Below are 24,081 nucleotides of genomic sequence, written 5' to 3' on the forward strand. Positions count from 1 at the left end.
CAACATTAAAGTTGTACTTTTGCTATGAGAAAAAAAGTCGCATTATATCGTAGGGGAAGTTGCTGTGAGCAGCTACGCACTTTCCAGGACGTACATGTACCTTAACTTGGAGCTACAACGAAGCATGAGCATAACAGGGTTTCCCCTAGGATTTTTTGAAGCTGTGGTGGTGGTGGACTGTGTCTGAGTCGGACAACCCCATCATGTTGTGCTGCGGCGAATTTGTTTCATATCATGTAAGATTTTTTTTTAATCATTTTATTTTTTTCAAGAACCATAACAAAGATCTTTTTGCAAAGTTTGCATCCTGCCTGGGAACACTTGATTTTCCTGGACTTAAAAAAAAAAAAAAAAAAAAAAGGGAGGGGGGTGGATGGAGGGAATCAGCAATAGGTGGTCCTTTTATAGTCAATGTGAGGCATGCTGCAAGATGGTCCCCCTGTTCCTTAAGGGTGTAACGGTACATGTATTTGTATTGAACCGTTTCGGTTCGTGGTCCTCGGTTCGGAACGGAGGCGTACCGAACGAGTTTCTAACGTAATGTAACCCTTACTTTTCGAGGCCGTGAGTTGATCGGGTTACAGTTTCTTTGTGTAGATTATATTTACTCCGTCTTCTCTACTATAATGAGGACCAACACGGTAGGACAGTTAAGAAACGTCAACCAGGCGACAACGTGGCCGCCGCGAGAACGCAGTGAAACGCGGGCGTTAAAGTCAATCAGCCAATGCACACCAGTCGCAGTGCGGCCGCGTGTTAGACGTGTCCCAGAAGCGGCTCAATGCGACGCACGAGAACGGCAGAGTTGATTATTTGACACGAGACATGGCCCTCCTGCGTCAATACTACTACCGGTAGCTCGGATCGGGCCGGAAGTCACTCGTGTAAAAATACGGTGGATCCGGTCGATTTTCAAACTAATATGCAATCGTAATATATTTTTTGAGTCCATCAGATCTCTTGAGTGGTAGATCGGGGCACAGTTGACTTGTCTTTGTTGATTTACTGCTGTCTTCTCTGCTATAATAATAACCAACACGGGGGTGTTCTATACAAAATCCTCCTACCACAACAAAACATGTAGGAACTAATATTCACATAGGAACTAAAGTTATACAACATAAAATATATAATATAAATGAATACCACATCACATTTGTAAAATATAAACACATAATAAAATAAATAATAGCCGATTTAAATAAAAAAATTGAAATGAGCTAAAACACCTGTAATTAAATAATACAAATAATACACACATCCTCCTTACACAATTGAATTTATTCATTTCTGTGTGGCGCTTTAACTTGAGAAAATCCACCAATAAAGCTTTTGAAAACCGTTCATAAGAAAAAAAATGTTTCATTGAGGCATTGCATTTGTAAAATACATGTTAAAATCTTTGTCATTGGGATTGCTTTTCTCTTTAGCACAGGATTTCTTTTTTCTTCTTTCTTTTTAGAAAGAAAACTGACCAATCCGTGGGGTCTGAGAGGAAAATTGTTGTTGGATTATATTTAAATACCTGCTACTTTTTTAGCACAATTCTAGCTTTGTATAGGCTAATGTTCCTATTGTTGAAAGCACAAAAGTGTGTAATAAACAACTAGCACATTTTTATTTTGCATTTTGTTTTCTTACTGTACCGAAAATGAACCAAACCGTGACCTCAAAACCGAGGTACGTACCGAACCGAGATTTTTGTGTACCGTTACACCCCTACTGTTCCTCAAGTGAAAAAAATCCTCAAAAAAAATGAGACCAAGGAAATGAAAACACTCAAGCATTTCAAATTTACATTGTGCAGTTGACCAAATGTCTTACTCAGTTCATTGGAAAAAAAATCTCACAGTTCACTGTTGAGATGGGCACTGTCAACGCAATGGCCGACGGTTGCCGTCAGCAGCACTCCCCATTCATCAGTCTGTGATGCCATCTTTGACATCGTGCTGACCTGGTCCATATTCTGAAACACATTCAATGGATTACCCATTTAGATTTAAATCAAATATGTTAAATTTACATAAGCCAATCCAACTTCATTTCAAAGTGAAGTGTCTTTGTGGGAGTTACTTTTCTGACTGTTAGTACAAATTCATATAATGATTTGTTTCAAGGAGACGAAAAATACTTCTTTAAATGCAAATACGCCATCTGCTTTGTCATTATTTTCCGATAAGGATTATGCCAGGTTATAGACAATGAACCTTTTTCAACATCACAATTTAAGGTAAAATAATACAATTATGATTATTAAAAATGATAGGTGCAAGATTCTAAACACTCACCTTGATTTTTGTGGTACAGCCACAGCTTGAACTCTGACATTTTTGTCCAGGTTGGGTCCCAGCTAGATTTCCTGTTTGCTTTTTTGCTTACTTCTCCTACCCTGGACTGTGCGCCTTCCTGATCTGCGTCTATGTGCTATCTCGTCTCATTCAGTTTTTGAAAACCTCATCTCAACATTAAAATACTACGCTTGCCATAACCATTTGGTTATTTCTACTCCTCCGAACGTGAGAGCTTATACATTCACAACTGAAGAGCACCTGAGAGCATGAGCCCTCCGGTACGTTCCAAAATATTTAATTAGCCTCAGACACTAATAAAATATTTCGTAACGTGACGGTCTAGATCATCATAAGAATAATGGTCACTTTGTCAGCGGACCCTCGTCCTCAGGAACTTCTCTCTTTCCAAAATACTGTACTTCAATAACAACGAGTAACGTCAGTGCCGAACAAATGCTATGCTAGGAGTAGGACGCGACGGATTCGGGTCAAAAACACGCCATAATGAACTTAAACGTTATGTCAGTGTCAGTATATTAAGGTGGTTTTTGCAGTCTTAAACCAAAAGTACTTTCATTAACTTCAAATACCTTTATGTGGTTTTGTCTCCCAATTTCCATCTCTGCGCCGAGCGGACGTACCAGCCGCAAGCTTTCAATACAACTGATACACTTTTCAGAATAAAGTGTGTAAAGAAACAATTTGTATTGTACGTGCTATTTTAGACGACTTATGGTAAATCGTGCGTACAAATGAGCTTCATGTATTCATTTAGAAGTCATGTTAAATGATACAAATTAAAAATTAGAATGGATCTTTAAATCTTAAAAAATAAAAAAATTAAAAAAAAGCGCATTTGCAAGGCGTGGCGGCTTTCATCTTGGTGTGGCGGCCCGCTACGATAATTCCTATGTAGGGGAAACGCTGGTATAGATCCTCCTATTGATTATTATTATTTCTTCAGCTACATCAGCCTGACGCAATTATACGACTTTTAGTTTCGTACTATTAATTCAACGTATAATCTACTAGGAACAGTTTAATTTTTTTTCTTGTACTATTACTATTAGAATAAAAGTCGTACTATTACGTAGCTGAATAAACAACTGCGTACTTAACATAACGCCATGTCACCTCCGTTTAAATCAACAATATTTAAGGAATTCTTGTGTTTTAGAATTAGTTTTACAAATAAGTAAATCCTTAATATATTGATTAGGGGTGTAACGATTCACAAAAATCTCGGTTCCGTACGTACCTCGGTTTTGAGGTCACGGTTCGGTTCATTTTCAGTACAGTAAGAAAACAAAATTGCTAGTTGTTTATTACACACTTTTGTGCTTTCAACAATAGGAACAGTAGCCTATACAAAGCTAGAATTCTGCTAAAAAAAATTGTGGGTATTTAAAGATAATAATCCAACAACAATTTCCCTTTCAGACACCGCGTATTGGTCTGCTTTCTTTCAGAAAGAAAGAAAAGAAAAAAGAAGTCCTGTGCTAAAGAGAAAAGCAATCCCAATGACAAAGATTTTAACATGTATTTTACAAATGAAATGCCTCAATGATTTTTTTTTTCTCATGAACGGTTTTCAAAAGCTTTATTGGTGGATTTTCAAGTTAAAGCGCCACACAGAAATTAATAAATTTAATCGTGTAAGCAGGATCTGTCTATTATTCTTATTATTTAATTGCAGGTGTTTTAGCTCATTTCAATTGATTTTATTTAAATGGGATATTATTTTCTTATGTGTTTGTATTTTACAAATGTGATGTAGTATTCATTTATATTGTATATTTTATGTTGTATAACTTTAGTTCCTATGTGAATATTAGTTCCTACTTGTTTTGTTGTGGTAGGAGGGCTTTGTATTGAACACGGGGCCATGTTGGTTATTATCATAGCAAGGAAGACAGCCGTAAATCAACAAAGACAAGTCAACTGTGCCCCGATCTACCACTCAAGAGATCTGATGGACTCACAAAGTACGTTACGATTGCATATTAGTTTGAAAATCGACCGGATCCACCGTATTTTTACACGAGTGACTTACGGTCTGCCCAGTCTGCTAGCTAGTAGTATTGACGCAGGAGGGCCGCGTCTCGCGTCAAATAAATTAAGCCCCATGAAGCAGTGAAGCCCTGCAGGGAAATGCGTCACACACACCTAGGGGCTTCAAAAGGATTGATTACCTCGACTACGCCATCATGTGGACAGAAAAATGTATAACATGCTTGGTGCATGAATCATGCTCTGATTACAAAGAAAATACATATTTTAAGTTTAACATGAGTTATTGTGTGTTACTTTGTCTATGTGCATATGAAACAAGTGAAAATGTGAAATGAGGCAAAATGTGCATACTCATTTTTATTTAGAAACAATATTTTTTCCAAAGTTTTTGGACTCAGGCGGTTTCTTTTTTTGCAGAGAATTTCACCTGCTTTTGAAAAAACTCTTTCACATGGCACTGATGAAGCAGGGGTGCATAGATAGGATACAGCAAGTTTGTTTAAAGTTGGAAGTGTATATTTCTGTGATTCCCAGTACTGAAGGGGACTTTCAACTCTGGGGATGTTTAGTGCTCCCAGATACTTTTGCACCTCAACTGTTGCATTTGCCGTGACATTTGTGGTTCTTGCTTGATGGACTGAGGCATCAAAATGATGCCACAGTTTGCTTCCTAGGAAAGAAACAGATATTAGTAATTATTTAATATTAGAACAATTAGGAAATATTAAATACCTCCAACAGACTGGGAAGGTTCTGATGATGACGACGACGGTGATGATAATGATGATGAAGTAGATGAGGCTGTGCGGCTCATGATAGCTGCGCATTCCATCGTGAGCCTTTTTTCTGCCTCTGCTGCTTTACTGGGACTGAAGAAGCCTACTTTTTTAAACCTTGGGTCAAGCAGAGTAGCCAGAAACATAATGCTCATAGACTGGAGTTGGTTCAGCTTCTCTCTTAGTTGTCTTTGCAGAAACTCAACCATGGATGTGCTCTCTGGAGTTTGAAGCTGTCGAATCTCTTCTTCCTCCAGGGAGTGATGCAACATGGACAACAGCGGAATTACCTTTGACCCCGAAACTTTCTTCTCCTCAGACAGCTCAATTGTGGCATAGTTAAATGGCTCCAATACTGTCAAACAGTCAGCAATAATTCTGTACTGTTCAGCAGACAATGGTGTCAGATCAGTGCGTAGACCAGCCAAAGCTGCTCCGACAGGCTCTCTCAAAGTGTAGATACGCTGAAGCATGAGATAAGTGCTGTTCCACCTTGTTTCAACCTCCTGAAGAAGTTTAAGCACCGGAAGGCCCATTTGAACTTGCATCTGAGTTAGTCTCTCCTACATTAAAATCAAGTGTCAAATTAATAAATAGCAAAAAATAAAATCTGTTACATATGACAAGTAAGGAGCTTACCTTTGCTGTAGTGCTGCTCTTAAAATAACCAACTATCTTTCGACAGTTTGCCCGGATGTGGAACAATTCAGGACATTGGTCAAGAGCTTTTTTCAACAAAAGATTTAGCGTATGTGCCACACAAATAGTGTGACGCATATGAAGCTCTCTGGCACAAGCTCCCATATTTGCTGCTCCATCAGTCACTAGACATGTCACTTTTTCACTGATACCCCACTCTGACATTAGCGAGGTTTTCATAAAAGCCATGTTTGCTGCAGTGTGTGCCTCAGGGAAATGTTGCACCCCCAGTACAACTGATTGGAGGGATGTGGTTTCATCAATGAAATGACACATCACAGCTAGATAGGCATCAGTATTGATGGACGTCCACATATCTGATGTCAAACTACATGCAGATGCTTTAGCCACAATGGCTTTTGTTTTATCTTTGGTTTCCTTGTACCTTTTTTCCACCATAGCTTTCAAAGTCTAAAAAAAAGTACGATTTATGGAATTGAAAAGTATTGAAATGGTTAATCCTATAATATAGTGCTTCATGTCGTGACATACATACCTGCCGTGTAGGTAGAACGTAGGAAGGAGCTAAAGCTTTCATAAGCTTTTGGAATCCACTGCCATCCACCAAGGAAAACGGCTGAGAATCCTCAATTACCATATCAACCAACAGCTCAGCCAAGTCAACCTATATTAAATTACATGTCAGAGTTATAAAACAAACAAACAAACAAAAATGCACACAGTGTAGTGTGGGACTATGAATATAAATGACCCACCTGAGCCGGGTTCAACCTGGTTGGTCTCCTCGTTCCCATGCAAGACCCCATAGTGCCTTAGCATTGTTGAGGTGTTATTATTATAACTAAGCACCTTGGAACAGACCAGACACTTCACCTAAGTATTCTGAAAGGAAAAATGTGAATTTTATGTGTCATCACATTTTCTTTCATTATTGGAATCTGTTAAATAGTAATTAATTGCAGTGCATTACCTTCTGAGGTGAGATAAGCTCAAAGTGCTCCCAAACAGGGGAAAATCTCCTTTTTCCTGCTGGTTCCATCGCAAAAATGAAGCTCGTTGAATCGAATGCCAAATAGCGCAATAAGGGACCCGAAAACACGAAAAGTGAAGGGGAATCCATAGCGTTTCTTGGCCGCTTTTATTTCGAACTCCAATCAAGCCAAGCGAATCAGATCCTGAATCAGTCACGTGGTACACCCGCTCGCAAATGCTTGACTGAATCAGCCACCTGGTACACCTGCTCGTGAATCATTTCCCGAATCAGTCACGTGGTACACCCGCTCGCAAATGCTTTACTGAATCAGCCACCTGGTACACCTGCTCGCGAATCATTTCCCGAATCAGTCACGTGGTACACCCGCTCGCAAATGCTTTACTGAATCAGCCACCTGGTACACCTGCTCGCGAATCATTTCCCGAATCAGTCACGTGGTACACCCGCTCGCAAATGCTTTCCTGAATCAGCCACCTGGTACACCTGCTCGCGAATCATTTCCCAAATCAGTCACGTGGTACACCCGCCTCGCGGGGCAACAAACGTCACCACGTAAGTCGTCAACACGCGCATCGGCTCGCGGTTCATGAACCACTCATCTACATTACTCGGCACACACTTCAGGGATTCGACCCAAGGAGCACATCACTACAAATAATCAACTCTGCCGTTCTTTTGGCGTGCATCGCGTTGAGCCGCTTCTGGGACGTGCGGCCGCACTGCGACTGGTGTGCATTGGCTGATTGACTTTAACGCCCGTGTTTCACTGCGTTCTCGTGGCGGCCACGTTGTCGCGCCATTGACGTTTCTTACTGTCCTACCGTGTTGGTCCTCATTATAGTAGAGAAGACGGAGTAAATATAATCAACACAAAGAAACTGTAACCCGATCAACTCGCAACCTCGAAAAGTAAATGTTACATTACGTCAGAAACTCGTTCGATACGCCTCCGTTCCGAACCGACCACCAAGTACCGAAACGGTTCAATACGAATTCATGTACCGTTACACCCTTAATATTGATTCATATACATCAAATGATTATCAATAGATTGATGTATAATCTATGGCTTTGTCTTAGCTCCCAGCTTAGGTGAAGTGTGTAGCAGTTTACGGCTGCATTACCCCTAAGTAATAATGTCTTTTTTTTTCCTTGTAGCAATCGTACAACTTTATTCTCGTAGTTCTCTTTTACTTAAGGCCATATTGCCCATTCCTAATATGGACTTATGAGAGACTGCATACGACAGTGACACCCTCCTTTTATCCGTTGAATTAAGTCCATGCTTTGGCCACTGTGGTCTGCTTTTTTGGCTTTGTGTCGCTTTCCTCGCTTGGATATCGGGCATCTGACATTCTCAACTTTCCATGCATGTTTTTTTTTTTTTTTTTACTCACCTTTAACAGTCGATGGGATATTGTGCTCGTCGACGCATTTACTTCATTGACTACTTCAACAACGTCAACTAGTCGGGACGGCTCTATTACATTGTGTCGTAGTGGATGACAACAAAATACAAATAAATACAAAATAGTCACAGAGGATTACTTCTGAAGCAGTACATTTTTGGGGGGACAGATTATGGCAAATGAAGACATAAAATTTGGCCCATGTGTTTTTATGGTCTTGGTCTGGCAGATGTCAGTCACGCGCATCGTCCTGAACGCCTGGAGTCTGCTTGCATGGAGGTAGCTGAAGAGTCGCCATACATCAAAAAGCTGGAGGAAGAATTTGTCCACATTAAAGAGGAGCAGGAGGAGTATTTCATTAGAGTGGAGAACCCCCACATTGAGGAGCAGCAGCAACCTCATCCCCCCCTCGAAAAGGATGAGGATGACCCTACGTATATTAAAGTGGAGTTGGTGAACATCCCCAAGTGGACTGGTGAGTCCTTAAAGGGTGAAGATGGAGGTCCGAGTGAGGCCAGCAGAGGGGCGGAGCCTCCAAATGCCAGCAGCAGCAGTTCAAAAGAAGGGTCCCAGGCAGACAACCTCATCGCTCGACCATCAGAGAGTGACGATTTCACATCACACTCCCTGTTCTGTGAGTATCACATTACTCAGCTTTAGGGCTGTCCCAAACGACTAATTTTCTCCCGATTAGTCAGCCGACTATTTTTACGATTAGTCGACTAATCTAATAATTAAAAAAAAAATTTTTTTTTTTTTGGTTTTTGTTTACTAATTTAGCAATGAAATTTTTGTTGACGCTTATCAATTCACAAAAAACATATTAGAACACTTAAATTATTTATTAAAGTACAAATAAACACGTGAATAACAATAATAAATCACAAATAAACAATGAGTTCAAATGCTGATAGAATTAACTAGTGTAGCATCCCGATTGAAAAGGTGGTCTCTTAAACTGATGGTTTACAACTTTTATTCCATCCTTGATGTAATCACACTGTAAGAGCTGCGGTGCACACAAATAAAACAACACAATTAGAAGTTAGCAAAAACTTTTCATCTTTTTCCTTTTAAACCTTATTTATATATCAACTTTACCTTAATTTATTACCTTATCATTGACAATCTCTCCCTTGAGTGCAATCACTGTATATACTGTATATATTTATGACCTTTTAACCTTATATAATTTTCTATACCATAAAATAAACCATAACATGAAATAAACCTTTCAGTTAGCATTAAGGACAATACTAATAGCACTTATAGGCCCATTGTCAATGAAACATTATTATTCAGTATGGCGACAGCACCCTCTGGTGTACAAAAATGAAAAAAAAAAATTTAACTGGGTGACGGCGCTTGAGGTGTTTATTCACGGCCGACGTGCAGCCAAGCTTGGCATTGAAGAGACAGGACAGAAGAGTGTACCCTCCGTTGTTTCTTTGAAATAAGTCAATTTTTTGGACACTCTGGTGCGCTTTTTTTGGCTTTGTGGCGCTTTCCCCGCTTGCATACAGAGCATCCGACATTCTGAACTTTCCACGCATATATTTTTTAACCCTTCGTTAACCGTCGACGGGATGTTGTGCTCGTCGACGGATTTACGTCATCGATGACGTCGACTATGTCGACTAGTCGGGACAGCTCTACTCAGCTTGATGGAGTGCCGGGCTCTGGCTGAAGAAGCCAGAACTGTCATTTGGTGGCATTTATTCAATCTGTTTAGTCTTTATGCGATAGTGTGTTCAATCCTTGTTGTTTTATGAAATATGACTGACTAGAGCAGGGCGGTAAACCGAAAATTTACAGTCACCGAAATTCTTCACGATGACCGACGTAATTTTGACCATGTCGGTAAATTCGGTAATTTAATAAAACAAGAAAATATAGTCTTTTCATCCCGCTTTGACGCTGTGTTGTTCGGCTATGTTCATTCCCCTTTAAGAAAGCAGACAGTGTGCTTACGTATGGAGTCACGTGGTTTTCAGGAAGCCAAACAAACAGAAGCCCGGTAGGCTAACGCTAGCAGCTAACGCCACAAGTAAACGGGATGGAGTCGGGCTTAAGTTAGCTTTGCTAAACATTCACCCGACATCAAGTAAACTCTTGGCGGGTTCCAGGCGGACTTTCACCCGCTGTCCTCCCTGGTTCTCACGATATCAGGGGAGGATGCTTTCAGTGCTTTGTTCTGGTAGCCAAGCCACAGGCTAACGCTAGCGGCTAACAGCGGCTACAAATGAACATGAAAGAGTCGGATAGCGACTCTAACCTTGTCGAAACTGCTGAAATTAATGAGTGGACTGGGAACGGACTTCATGTAGCAATCATCATGTCGCGTTATTTGGCATCTCTGTGTGGTTTCTCTGAAAGGTTTCATGATGGTAAAGCACTCAGCATAAAGGGCACTCCAATAGTGAAGCCTATATATAATACGACAGTTTAATGGCCACAGCTATTTTTCTGCATGTGTTTGCTTTATTCTGTCATCATAAAACCTTAAATGTTTCATTGGCATCAGAGCAATACAGCTTTAATCTGGTTGTGTCTGTGTAGGGGGGTGCGTGTATTAAAAAATGTTTCGGGGGGGGGAAAAAAAAAACTGAAACCTTGACGTAAACACTTGTTTTGAATCATTATTTCACAACAGCCATTACCAATAAGTTGTCTGAAGTGTACTGTTAAAGCTGCAAGTCATTTGGGTTAGAATAACATGTTTGCACAGTCGTCATGTTGATTTTTATAATGTTGTACATTTTTCAAGTCATACAAGCTGTTATAAATTTTCACACTAGAATTCTTATTGTTTACAAGATTTTTAAAAAATACTTAATGTTTAGACTGCATTTGCAATTTTTAAATTGGAAGCTGGTTAAATAAATTTAATGAGAAACGGTTAATTTGTATTCCATGCATTGATTCAAATTTTCAAATTATATAACAGTCCGCTTGGGCGAATTTATTGTCATTTATCGTTATCGAGGTAAATCTGCTCAATTTATCGTGATACGTACTTAAGGCCATATCGCCCAGCCCTATGACTGACTCCTTTTGACATCGGCACATCAGCGCGTGTTTAAGGTGCAACGCATCTATGTGTAAACTTAAGAAACGGAAGCGCGTGTGCCGTGTAGAGTAATGGTCTGCAAAACAAGCATGTGCACCATGATTGTGTGAAAGATGAGCACATGGCAGAAAACACTCTTGTGTCTTGAAATTCCGTTCTGAGACCTCCAATTCAACCATATTTAAAAAATCTCAACATGCATGTCTGATTCATCATTGGAAACTTTAAAATATCTTCTTTTTTTCTGAGCAGGAGGGCATTTTTGACACCCTAAAAGTAGTTCAAATCATGTGAGCTAAAAATCGAATTTCTCATTTTAAAAACAAAAGTTTTGGACACCCGTACTGGTACATATTAAATAACCTACTTTTGCAACATAAAATGTATTAACCTACTTTTGCAACATAAAATGTATTCAAATCAACAAAGGGGAGATGAGTAGGTAATTTTGGAGCAAGGAAAGTTTGTTTTTTTTAAATCAGGGAAACAAAATCAACAACTACATCTTGAAGAGGAAGTCCCCCCCCCTTTTTGTAATTTCATAGTTAGCGGGAGTAAGGACTACTACCCATCTGAAGTAATCAGGTGGCCCTTCTCGGATGATGCCAATGTCTTCATCTCTGCCGTAGGTATCGAGGCTTCTTGAGGTAATGCACCGAGAAGCCATTGTCATCATCATGCATTTCATTGTTTCCTCTCGCACAGCTGATACTCGGGGCTGAAACTGTTATTGCTCAGTGTGTCAGCTGTGCTACACGATAGCTGCAGGAGGTGAAACACCTCAACTTTTATGCCAATGTCTTCATCTCTGCCGTAGGTATTGAGGCTTCTTGAGGTAATGCACCGAGAAGCCATTGTCATCATCATGCATTTCATTGTTTCCTCTTGCACAGCTGATACTCGGGGCTGAAACTGTTGTTGCTCAGTGTGTCAGCTGTGCTACACGAAACACCTCAACTTTTTCCCTCATCGAAGAAAACAAAGCTAGTGGTATGGGTTTGGTTAGGTTTGTAGCTTTGACACACATAATGATAGGGGTGGGTACCTCATTAAACCATATGATTGACGATGCAAAGCTCAAGATAACGATGATCTCACGATATGTAAGCCTGTCGCAATATGCAATAAGTCAAATTATCGCACGGTAAATAAAAAGGAGGGCAGTCATTTTCCTGGCTGAGATTTATCGCCGCGCATGCATACATTTGTGCGTACGGGTGTTTGCATGGGCACATGTGCGTGTTGATTGCATATGGGACTCCAGTAGTTTTCACAGATATTTATTGGCCATCAACACGCCGTAGAATTAAAGTTCAGACATACAATATAAGGAAACACGTCAATATTTAATATTGTAAAACATTAGCATTGCCACATAGAAGCTAATGGAAAAAAACAATGTACTAACCATTTTAGCCTGCTATAAGACATTGGCAGTCTTCTCCACAACGCAAAATTGCAGTTAAAAGGTGACACTTCAAACTCGCTGGATTAAAACATTTGCAAGTGATGCGAACAAAAGAAAAAAAATATATTACTGACACTACACGCTTGACGAATGCGAAGTGCACTTTTTTTTTTTACTGAGTGTAAAGCTTATGGTTTGTGGCTTAGCTAACGTACTTCCTGTGAACATTTCAAAATAAAAGCACGTCATGTTCAGATTTCTGGAGGAAATCGCATATACTTCAGATTATACAAAAAGAATACATTTCAAATGACCCCCATTATGAAAAATCTGATTGGCAATGATAATATGATGTAATAAATGATAATACTTTAGGTTCAAATTTGTTGCATGCCCACTTTGCAGGACAAGATGACAAGTCATTTTGGATCAAATTAACACTTTTAGAGGGCGGACAACAAAAAAAGCATTGGATTTCTCGCCTATTTCATGTATTCTGCACTTAAAATGACTCATTATGCATTGTGTGTTTTTTCTATATTTATAATATAGTTTGTGTGTCAGACTAACCATTTATTGCACTTCAATAGGGTATTTATTAGGATGTATTGTTACTATATTCGTGGTTGAATTGGCCTAAAAAAAAACAAAAAAACTAGCAATAATATCGCATATCGGCAATAATCTATGAGGCAAATATCGCCTACTAAAATTTGTTATCGCGACAGGCCTAGAACCACGGTACAACATGCCCAGCCGTCATTACATCCTTGAGTCCTTGATTCACAAACATCCAAATTCCAATTATTGAAATATGTCAGGTAAACCTGAACTAAAACACAGCGCGGTCTTCGGGACGCAATGAGGAAGGGGGAGCGCATTGCGTCCCGAGAGTAAACATCACGCTTGTCATAGACATGGGTAATGCCAATGCTGAACTCATGCCGCTAGATATAAAACACAGGAATACCTGACTGCTGCTGACAGCCGCTACACACTACGTCAACTAGATGCAAAATGAATGACTCGACGGCGTTAGCAGCACGTTTGTAAAACTAGATGCGAAATGACAGACTTGCTGGCATTAGTAAACAGCCGGCATCTTAAAGCAGAAGACTTCCCCAGAAGGCTGTTAAGCGAACCTTCCAAGCGAACCTAATTAACTTTTTATCTAAAATACTCCTAAATCGGCAAAATCATGACTTGAATCCATCTTCAAAACAGTTTTAAAACTTTCACATGTCAAAAGTAGACAAGGGAAATTATGGAATAACGGGAGCAATTTTTGATTCACAACATTAAATTAATTCAATGTAGTTTAAAGCTGCTGATACAGAATGGGGACTTGAGTATTTTATTTACGGTTTTAAACTGTTAACTTGATACTGAAATAGTCGTTTATTTAAGCCTGAGAGGCTTTTTGTATAATTTTTACATTAAAACAAACATTAAAAGCAGCTAATAGCTTGGGCGGTTTGTGAAATTTTCCACTATAGGTTGTTTGTGTGTTTTGCTTTTTTAAGACAGTTTACAATATTATTTGCATGTTTCACTGACTGACTATGCAATTTCTGTTTGTTATTTATAATGTTTTGTGTTTATCACTGAATAAACAGGTCAGTTTCTTGTTACCAACAGTTGTGTGTTATTCAAGCTCGCCTAATTCAGCTGGCTAGTTGTTATCAAGAGTACTAAAACCCTTTTCAACATGAGTTTGACAACTAAGTAAGGAGGCTAAATAACTTTAAACTTTAATACATGCTCAGATAGGCTGGTATCATAAAGGCCAGTATCGGTATCTGATCGGAAGTGCAAAACAATATCGGTATCGGATCGGAAGTGCAAAAACCTGGATTGAGACATCCCTAATTTAGCCTTCCCCTTCCCATTTTTTTATATAATGAGTATTATCCATCTTTGTTGACCTCAAAATATTATACAATTTGAAAAGAACTTTATCACAGGTCTTCGACTCAAAGAGATCTACAATTTCTTGTGGAACCAGAGTTTCTTGTCTCGTTATGTTCTTTGTTACATCATGGTAAAAATGTAGTGATGATGATAGTGTCTAACCTGAAGGTATCTGTAAAAAATCATCTTTTTGCCACAGATATCTTGAAATTAACCTCTCCCATTCCAAAAAGTGTTTCAATAGTATGTTAATAGGGAGACTGTGGAAGAGGTAGAGCAGTCGTGGAAGTATGTTCATCTTAACTGATTCCATCTTTGAACTCGGACTCAAGAAGGGTTTGAGGTTCCATCTTTGCAGATCTGCTTTCAGTTTAAGGGATTATAGTTAAGTTCGAATAAATTTGTCATGTCTTTTGATATCTGAACACCCAGGTACTTAATTGAACCCGTTTCCCATTTCCAGTCATACATTATTTTAACCTGTGGTGGAGGATCATAGTTAAATGTCAGGGCTTGTGTTTTATGTATGTTAATTTTATATCCCAATAGCCTGCCATATTCCTCTAACATAGTCATTAATTTGGGTAACGTCAGTCTATCGGGCCTATTAATAATGTTATCGGATTTATTGGGCCGTCCGTCCGCCCGCCCGCCCGCTTAGTTGTTGACACAAATACTGAGAGTCTCACGGTGCGGTCGAACAATAAACACAAGTTTCAATGAATGAGTCACACACATTTCACAATCCGACTCCATTATATACCTCACATTTTACAATCTAGTGGGCGTTAACGTTAATCATTCAAACCATTGGTCAACAGTTCTGGGGGTCGTCTGTGACTTCCCCTTATTGGATTACCAAAGACTTGAGTAGACTAAGGGGGATCATGTTACACCTTTGTGTTCTTCAAAGGACTAAGATAACTTTGCTTACTTTTATGACACCAAATGGCATATGTTAAAACTAACCAGAATGTGAATGCATGATTGCCTTAACTTAGAATAAAAGGCTACATAATTTCACGCAAGTAAACATGTGAGTACATAACACTCAGAAAAATGATTTGTGCTCGACAGGGAGTGGGAAGAAGAAAAACTAATTTAATCCCACCTCTGATCTCATCGTCCAGCAGTCTTATTTCGTGGGATACTCCTGTCCGTTGATTTAAAATCCACACAATGAAGAAGCAGGAAAGAAAGAAAAAAGACAAAAACAACTAAACCAAGAGACAACCAACTAGACCAACAGAGTTGGCTCCTGAATAATAATTCTCAATATACACTCACCGGCCACTTTATTAGGTACACCATGCTAGTAACTGGTTGGACCCCCTTTTGCCTTCAGAACTGCCTCAATTCTTCGTGGCATAGATTCAACAAGGTGCTGGAGGCATTCCTCAGAGAGTTTGGTCCATATTGACATGATGGCATCACACAGTTGGTGCCGATTTGTCGGCTGCACATCCATGATGCGAATCTCCCGTTTCACCACATCCCAAGGATGCTCTGTTGGATTGAGATCTGGTGACTTTGGAGGCCATTTGAGTACAGTGAACTCATTGTAATGTTCAAGAAACCAGTCTGAGATGATTCCAGCTTTACGGTTCAACCCGTTACTAGCATAGTGTACCTAATAAAGTGGCCGGTGAGTGTATATAAACCAAATCTCCAAGAACAGCGTCATTAATTGTCAGTAAATGTCATTACATTGTGATCAGACCATTATACAACAATTTAAATTTTGGGATATTTTGACAGTGCTTGAAGTGTTTTTCTATTTTTTCTGTTATAGTATTGATCAGGGTCCTGGTCCGGAATTCCTGCAGCCAATTCTGAACCAATATTTACACACACAAAAAAAATACCATAGACAAGTTTCCTGAGCGAAATATGGGCGACGCCATCTTGGACACTGTCTGCCTCAAACTTCCGGTTTAGAAAAAAAACCTCATCAGTTGCGGTGGAAGTTAGCAAAGTGTTGACGAAGTTAAAACTGCGAAATGAAGTCAGAGGAACCAACGGAATCATCAAAAATGGATTCTGCCCAACGTAGATGGGACGTAGATGAGATTGGATGATTGTTCTTATCACTTCGTTGATCATTCGTGGACAAAATTATGACAACAATTATAACATTGGACACCGAATTTTTGGTCGCATCTCTGTGCGAAACAATGTCTCTTGTGTCTCAAAATGAACTGACGTGTATTTTTTCACTTTTATTTTTTGATGAATATATTTTTAAACCCTGCAATGCGCAGAATCTGCGCAACGTAAACCGGGAAGTCTTGAGGGATCACTGTTGTCATCTTCTCCAAGTTTTGCACAAAGAAAAGACGGGCCGATGAAACGGTGGTGGTCCATAAAATATATCATTGATTTTCTTGTATCTTGCAGGTTTCAGAAAATATCTTGGTGCTGAGCCAGAATCTCCTGGAGTAAAAGCGGATGTTGAGCTCCCCCAAATCAAAGAGGAGCCAAAGCCCTGTCAACAAAAGCAACTTCCAATCAAAAAGGAGGAGGAGGAGCTGCCATATGTTAAAAAGGAGGAAGAGGAGGAGCATATCACCAGGTCTACTGGTGATCCCTTGAAGAGTGAAGATGGTCTAAGTGAGGCCGGGAGAGGGGCGGAGCCTCCAAGCGGCAGCAGCTCAACAGAAGGATTGCAAGCAGACATTTTCATCTCTCCATCAGACAGAAATGGCACCACATCACACTCACCTTACATTGATGATGGTCATAAGACATTTCACGGTGATAACAAACTCTGCAAATGCTCTCAGTGTGGAAAAACCTTTGCTAAAAAGTATAATTGTCAGATGCATATGAGGAGCCACACTGGTGAAAAGCCTTTTTCATGCTCTGTTTGTGGAAAAGATTTTGTTTCAGTGGGACACCTAAAAACACACACAAGAATCCACACCGGCGAAAAACCTTTTGCCTGCTCAATTTGTGGTCAAGGATTCAGTCGTAAGAGTGCCTTAAAAGTACACACAAGAACCCACACTGGCGAAAAACCTTTTTCCTGCTCAGTTTGTGGTCAAGGATTCAGTCATAAGAGTGCCTTAAAAGTACACACAAGAACCCACACTGGCAAAAAACCTTTTTCCTGCTCAGTTTGTGGTCAAGGTTTCGCTCGAAAGGATCACTTAAACAAACACACGAGAACCCACACTGGCGAAAAACCTTTATCCTGCTCAGTTTGTGGTCAAGGTTTCGCTCGAAAGGAATGCTTAAGAAAACACACAAGAACCCACACTGGCGAAAAACCGTTTCCATGCTCAGTGTGTGGTCAAAGATTTGCTCAAAAGCGATCCTTGAAAGAACACACAAGAACCCACACTGGCGAAAAACCTTTATCCTGCTCAGTTTGTGGTCAAGGTTTCGCTCGAAAGGAACACTTAAACGAACACACAAGAACCCACACTGGCGAAAAAACATTTTCCTGCCCAGTTTGTGAAAAAAGATTCAGTTATAAGACCACCTTAAAAAAACACACAAGAACCCACACTGGCGAAAAACCTTTATCCTGCTCAGTTTGTGGTCAAGGTTTCGCTCGAAAGGAACACTTAAACGAACACACAAGAACCCACACTGGCGAAAAACCTTTTCCATGCTCAGTTTGTGGTCAAAGATTCGCTCAAAAGCGATCCTTGAGAGAACACCGAAGAACCCACACTGGCGAAAAACCCTTTTTCTGCTCAGTTTGTGGTCAAAGATTCAGTCATAAGAGCATCCTAAAACAACACATAAGAACCCACACTGGCGAAAAACCTTTTTCCTGCTCAGTTTGTGGTCAAGGATTCTCTAAAAAGTCTCACTTAAAAAGTCACGAAAGGACTCACACTGGCGAAAAACCTTTTTCCTGCTCAGTTTGTGGTCAAGGATTTTCTCAAAAGCAACGCCTACAAAGTCATGAAAGAACCCACACTGGCGAAAAACCTTTTTCCTGCTCAGTTTGTGGTCGAGGTTTCGCTCGAAAGGATCATTTAAACAAACACACGAGAACCCACACTGGCGAAAAACCTTTTTCCTGCTCAGTTTGTGGTCAAGGTTTCGCTCGAAAGGAATACTTAAGAAAACACACAAGAACCCACACTGGCGAAAAACCTTTAGGTTAGGTTAGGGTTGGGGGGTTACGTTCGTATTTGTGGTACACTTTATTTTTGTGATTGCATTTCAGTTTGGGCTGTGCCATTTTATGTTTTACCTTTTCTTGCCATCAACGTCTTTCCTTTGGTTCTCTCGCCGACTGGCATCATTTATATCATAATCTCCTTTTCAAACTACACTTTTCACATTTAATATTTGAAACCGCAGACCCCAAATTCCAAAAATTCAAAATCATTAATAGATGTTGTCATTAAATAAATATGGACATTTAGAATACATTGTTCAATATTGCAAAAATAATTTAAAAAAAAAAAAACTGGCTCACAAATGAGTTTTTTGTGTGGGGGTTAATGTAAATATATGTATTTATATATATATATATATATATATTTTTTTTCAATTACTATTACTACTCGTGATTGTCAGTGTGCGCGTCAAATAAACAAAAATAAAGAAGAAAAAAGGACTGACAGTAAAGTCGTGTTCTTACTACAAGAATTTTTTTTTCCCGTGTAGCAAGTCAAGTTTTGGGATCTTATTTTTTTATTTATTTATTTATTTTTTTAATATCTAAATAAACGCACAGAATCATTTTTGTCTTTGACTTTGCAGATTATTTATGTTTTGTGTTGAACATTTTGTTTTCTGTTAATTACATGGTCGCCACCTGACACCTAGAGGGGTTGCATTGAGTAAGGCGCTATTGGAATGCAAAAGTTCATTGTTGCCATGGATTTTTTCCTACACAAACTTCCTCGTCTGTATTGGATCCATATTATTCGGCTCGCCGTTTCATTACAAAGTTAAGTGGCATTATTTATATCATACTCTCCCTTTCAAACTACAGTTTTCTCATTTAATATTTGAAACGGCAGACCCCAAATTCCAAAAATTCCAAATCATTCAAAACACTATCATGAAATTGATATGGGAAATTTGAATATTGTTCAATGTTGCAAAAATACTGATTATTAAAAAAAATCAATTCTTGCTCACAAATTATTTTTTGTGAGGGGGTCAACGTGACCATGGCGCAAAAATGAATTTTCACTATAGACCCTACCCACCAACGTCATAAAACCACGTGCTCGCTGTATGGTTCCGCCCACTTGTCCGTCATTTTGACTCTGTATTAGCATTGTTTTCAATTGATGGCGGAATTTAAAATGCATTTCATGGAAGACCCGGTGCTTTCTGATGCCGCAAACTCACTGGATCTGTTGCATAAAAGGCGTTATGAGGAAAAGCTTCGTTCTATACAGTCGCCAGATCCATATTTGATGCCCAAATCGATGTTTTTCGACCCACTGTCTTCGCCCTGTCTGCCTGACATCTGCTACGCAGATATTTACAATTATCTTGTCCACACTAAATCAGCCTATTCCCATGAAAATTTGAAAAAACTTCAAGAGCTTGGAGGCTTATAAATACTTCGTTGCTGGTTGGGTGAAACAGGTCCTCGTTCGGCAGGAATCTATCTTGTGCTTGGAAAGGTGAGTTACGAAATTTTCAATTCAAAATCTTTTGTTATTGCTAACATCCACTGTCAAGTCTAATGTATTTCATGTCGTTTGTCAATGGAGTTAAGGCTTTTAATGTTTATATGGTTTAGCGATAGCACTCTCACTACATACATACGTGTATGTTGTCGGCGATTAGCCTAGCAATGATCTTAATTGTGGTTATTTGTCAGCCCCGTAGACGAGGCCAGTTTCTTTCACTTGGTACCAGCTAAATATTATTCAAAAAATAACGATGGTGGAAGAAAGGGAAGTCACAAACATCTTGAATTTGAAACTATGTCGTACTACGTCGTATGTTGTCGGCGATTAGCCTCGCAATGATCTTAATTGTGGTTATTTGTCAGCTCCGTAGACGAGGCCAGTTTCTTTCACTTGGTACCAGCTAAATATTATTCAAAAAATAACGATGGTGGAAGAAAGGGAAGTCACAAACATCTTGAATTTGAAACTATGTCGCACTACGTCGTATGTTGTCGGCGATTAGCCTAGCAATGATCTTAATTGTGGTTATTTGTCAGCCCAAAACCCTCTAAGTATATCTTAAATGCATCTTACCGGATATAAAATGACTACTACATAGTCTGTGGTGACTTTTTGGTGCCCAGTTTTCACGTCGAATTGCAGCCGTCCATTTCGCTCTCCTCTTTGGATCCCTCGGAATACGGTAAAACTTCAAGTCTCTCCTTCCATCTTCTCTGTTAGTGCAACCAACAGCCACACACGCCTTCACCATTTTGATTATTAATGTTAAGGAGCAGAAAAACACGCCGTAAATAGGAGAAATGTACGTAGCCGTAACAGGTTAACACTATGTTTTGACGGACAAGTGGGCGGTACCATTCAGGAGAGCGGAGCTGTGACGTCACGTGGGTAGGGTCTATACAAAAACTGTGACATTTTGTAAAATTCAATTGGAGGTCGAAAATGAACATGATTATGATGATAGTTCTGTAATAGTGCCCAGTGGGGAAAAGTTATTTGAAGATCTAGACTGTGGAGTCCAGAAAGGAAATCTCTCATTGGTGTCTTCAAATAGGTAGAACATGTTTTGTAGCCATAATATTCGTTGTTGTTTATTCGTGTGCAATTTATTTTAGCGTTGTGAAAAGGGGGTGTGGAACCGAGGCTTATTGGACCTTTTAGTTTTCCAATGTGTTCGTGTGTCATTGCGCCGTCTAGCTGCAGGGATTTGCATTATACACGGGCACTTTTATTTCCAATACCAGAACACTAAGTTAATTAGAACACTGTCTTTATAGTAGCCTAGTAGTATCACGTAAACTATCCGGCATGCATACTGCCATGTATGGAGAAAATGCGCGAGCATGACAAATTTTGACCGAAACAGCTGTTTTTGGATGGGAAAAACTAAAACAGATCCTCAGCACTCCCTGCTGTGAGTGACTTCCAGCGCCCCTGTACCAGCCTCTGCCAATGAAAATCTCTTGACTCTGCTTCAAAGTGCTTGCACCTCAGCACTTGTTTTTTTTTTTTATTGATGATTAATAACTAGTTTTTATTCCGTCCACTACATTTAAATGTACTTTTCAAATTTTATACTAATATTCAGAGGTGGGTAGAGTAGCCAAAAATTTTAATCAAGTAAAACGAGCGCTTCTTCTAAATGATATTACTTTAAGTGAAAGTAGTTATCCAAAAATGTACTCAAGTATACGTAAAAAAAGTATTTGTTGAAAATACTCAAGTAATAAGAAACATTGTTAGTAACTGTTTACAATGTCAGATTTTAAAAAATGTTATATATAGATTTATTTATGGTATATAGTAAACTGTTTTTTGTTTCAGCACAACTTCATCTACATGAACTGTTATTATTGTAAGTATAGTACAGCAATTTACAACTGAGTATGAATGAGTATGAAGGCCTTATAAAGAAAAATGTTGTTGGGGACAAAATAAAATGTTTTGGTATATCATTTTTGTTAAAAAACCAATATCTACTGTAATACATAAAACACAAAAATGTGTGTATTTAACTTGAGAGACTAAATTTATGTTGAAAATGTTTTTGTTTGTTAATAACATGGTCACCATCTGACCCGCTGCTTGCAACAAGGGTCACTTTGAATAGGGCGCTAGTTAAACGGAAAAGTTCACTGTTGACAGAGGAGGCGTTACCATGGCGCAAAAACCATTTTATACTATACAAACACAGTGAATTTCTCTAAAATTCAACTGAAGGTTTATGATAGTTCACCCGTTCAGCTCCCTGGTTCACAGAGGAGCAGAGATCACTAAAAAGGACTGGCCGAGTCCTGGAGTGGGCCTTTGTTACATCAGGGCTGTTGATGCATAAGTTGGCCTACCGGAAACATCAACGGAAATATGTCAAAGAACTCTCCAAGGCCAGGTTAGCACACTACTCCAACATTATTAACAATAACTCTGGTAACTCCAAACAACTCTTCACCACCGTCCAGGGGCCGCGTTAACCGAATATTTTCCGTCGTTGACAGGTTTTTTAAAACGGTGACGGAAAAAACTGAAGTCCATCTGTCATTTTGACAGGTTGCAATTCACACCCCAGACCACAGGGTGGCGAGTGAGCATATTAATGAGCTATTGTCTCTCTTGATGCATGACGTCGTTGGCCTTACTCGGAAAATGTCAAGGAAACTGAGTGTCCGACGTTTCTTCAAAAAACCCCAAAACAACGATGGTGTTGATAAAAGAGGTGAAAAAGAGGGACTGATTCAATGGAGGATGAAGGATGACAACGAATCAAGTGAATCGCCGGTTCACTCCTCACTGCGGCGCGCAGTTGAAAACACCGCCAATTACCAAGAAGGGCAGAATTGGTAACACGGTGAAAGCGGCATAGAGCCAAAAAAGCGGACCAGACTAGCCAGAGCCTGAAATTATTTAAAGGAAAATATGGAGGGTGCCGCCACTGTGTGTACTCTTTTTGCTAAGCTGAGCTCGCATACCACGGAAGCACGTCGGCTATGAACGAACTCTTGGCGCGCCATTACCCAAGTGTATTTCGGAAGAGAACAGGAAACAACAAGCTAGCGGATTGTAAATCCATACAACTTTCCAACTATTTTTTTTTTTAAATTGAAGTTACCTTTATGTGCGTCGTATCAACGTGCATTTTTATTTAAAAATGATAATAAAAAAATATATATGTACTGTATATAATGGAATTATATAATATTTCATTATTATTAAATGACTGGCCTGCTTACTGTAATCCATGACTGCACTAATGTTAGTTACTTTATATTATAAAGTGTGAGATGTGCTTTAATGCTTTTGCACAATAACAGTATTAACAATATTCACAATAATAGTAAATGCAATAATGTGTGTTTAAAACTAGGTGTTATGATTGTTTTCTCTATTCACTTATGCTTTTTAGTGTTTACACAATGGAAAGAGTAAAGTTTCTGTTTTCAGTAAATGTCACCATAATGTTTCATTCTGGTTTCTGTTCTCAGTAAATGATACAATCTCGATCAAACAAAACTTACGCATGTGCAATGAATGCTCTCCAACTCCTTAATAAAAGGCTGGCGCTTCTCAGGGGAGGGTTTAGATAAGCTTGTTGCGTCCCACACGGGACGCATCAATCTTTCTCCTGACGGCCGTCAGTGTTAAAAGCTTTATTTTCGTCTCAAGTCTGATTCTCTCTCCGCCCTCCTCAAGGTCTTTATTATTTTGCTAGATACAAGTAAGTTTAGACCCAACAATTCTTGGTGCCGAAAGCCGGGGCTAAAAATCCGCGTCCCTCCGGGCCGCCGCGGGGCCAGTGGACGCCGCCGGGATATTTACGACCTTCTTCTCGTGACCGGGCGGCTGCGCTTTTGTTCCTGCGACGACCCGGATGGCCGGTGACAGGTCCCAGACGAACCAGGGCAGGACGGAGTGAGGTAGGATAAAGTTTAATTAA

The 24,081-nt window shown here is 39.5% G+C and overlaps 3 protein-coding genes across 6 annotated transcripts in view; 1 reads left to right on the forward strand and 2 right to left on the reverse strand.

The window, feature by feature from the left end:
- The window catches only part of LOC130928092 (uncharacterized), a 31,673-nt gene extending 10,562 nt beyond the window's left edge, over positions 1–21,111 (reverse strand). Inside the window, exon 1 of one of the 2 annotated variants that reach the window (XM_057854324.1) lies at positions 20,724–21,111. In XM_057854324.1, the coding sequence (XP_057710307.1) occupies positions 20,724–20,901 (178 nt within the window). In that variant the 5' untranslated portion in view covers positions 20,902–21,111. Of the gene's footprint in view, positions 1–676; positions 841–20,723 lie in introns of those variants that run through there. The other variant, XM_057854322.1, reaches the window with a different exon arrangement.
- The window catches only part of LOC130928025 (gastrula zinc finger protein XlCGF26.1-like), a 35,504-nt gene extending 12,266 nt beyond the window's left edge, over positions 1–23,238 (forward strand). For 2 of the 3 annotated variants that reach the window (XM_057854206.1, XM_057854207.1), the window contains exons 2-3: positions 8,373–8,777; positions 16,930–23,238. In XM_057854206.1, the coding sequence (XP_057710189.1) occupies positions 8,373–8,777; positions 16,930–18,653 (2,129 nt within the window). In that variant the 3' untranslated portion in view covers positions 18,654–23,238. The remainder of the gene's footprint in view (positions 1–8,372; positions 8,778–16,929) is intronic. The other variant, XM_057854208.1, reaches the window with a different exon arrangement.
- Positions 4,914–5,860, reverse strand: LOC130928091 (E3 SUMO-protein ligase ZBED1-like). Its single transcript, XM_057854319.1, has 2 exons — positions 5,720–5,860; positions 4,914–5,643 (listed from the first exon to the last, which is right to left on the reverse strand). The coding sequence occupies exons 1-2, from the start codon at positions 5,855–5,857 to the stop codon at positions 5,029–5,031; spliced, it is 753 nt and encodes a 250-aa protein (XP_057710302.1). The 5' UTR covers positions 5,858–5,860; the 3' UTR covers positions 4,914–5,028.
- Positions 23,239–24,081: the final 843 nt, after the last annotated feature.

Source organism: Corythoichthys intestinalis, chromosome 13 (genome assembly GCF_030265065.1).
Source record: "Corythoichthys intestinalis isolate RoL2023-P3 chromosome 13, ASM3026506v1, whole genome shotgun sequence".
In the NCBI taxonomy this organism is placed as follows: Eukaryota; Metazoa; Chordata; class Actinopteri; order Syngnathiformes; family Syngnathidae; genus Corythoichthys; species Corythoichthys intestinalis.

What these genes read in the sequence shown, in the direction of transcription:
- LOC130928091 (XM_057854319.1), bottom strand. Translation starts at nt 5,857, where the DNA reads ATGCGTCACACTATTTGTGTGGCACATACGCTAAATCTTTTGTTGAAA. An exon ending in AGAGCAGCACTACAGCAAAG is followed by an intron (nt 5,644 to 5,719) that starts GTAAGCTCCTTA and finishes ATTTTAATGTAG; the next exon opens with GAGAGACTAACTCAGATGCA.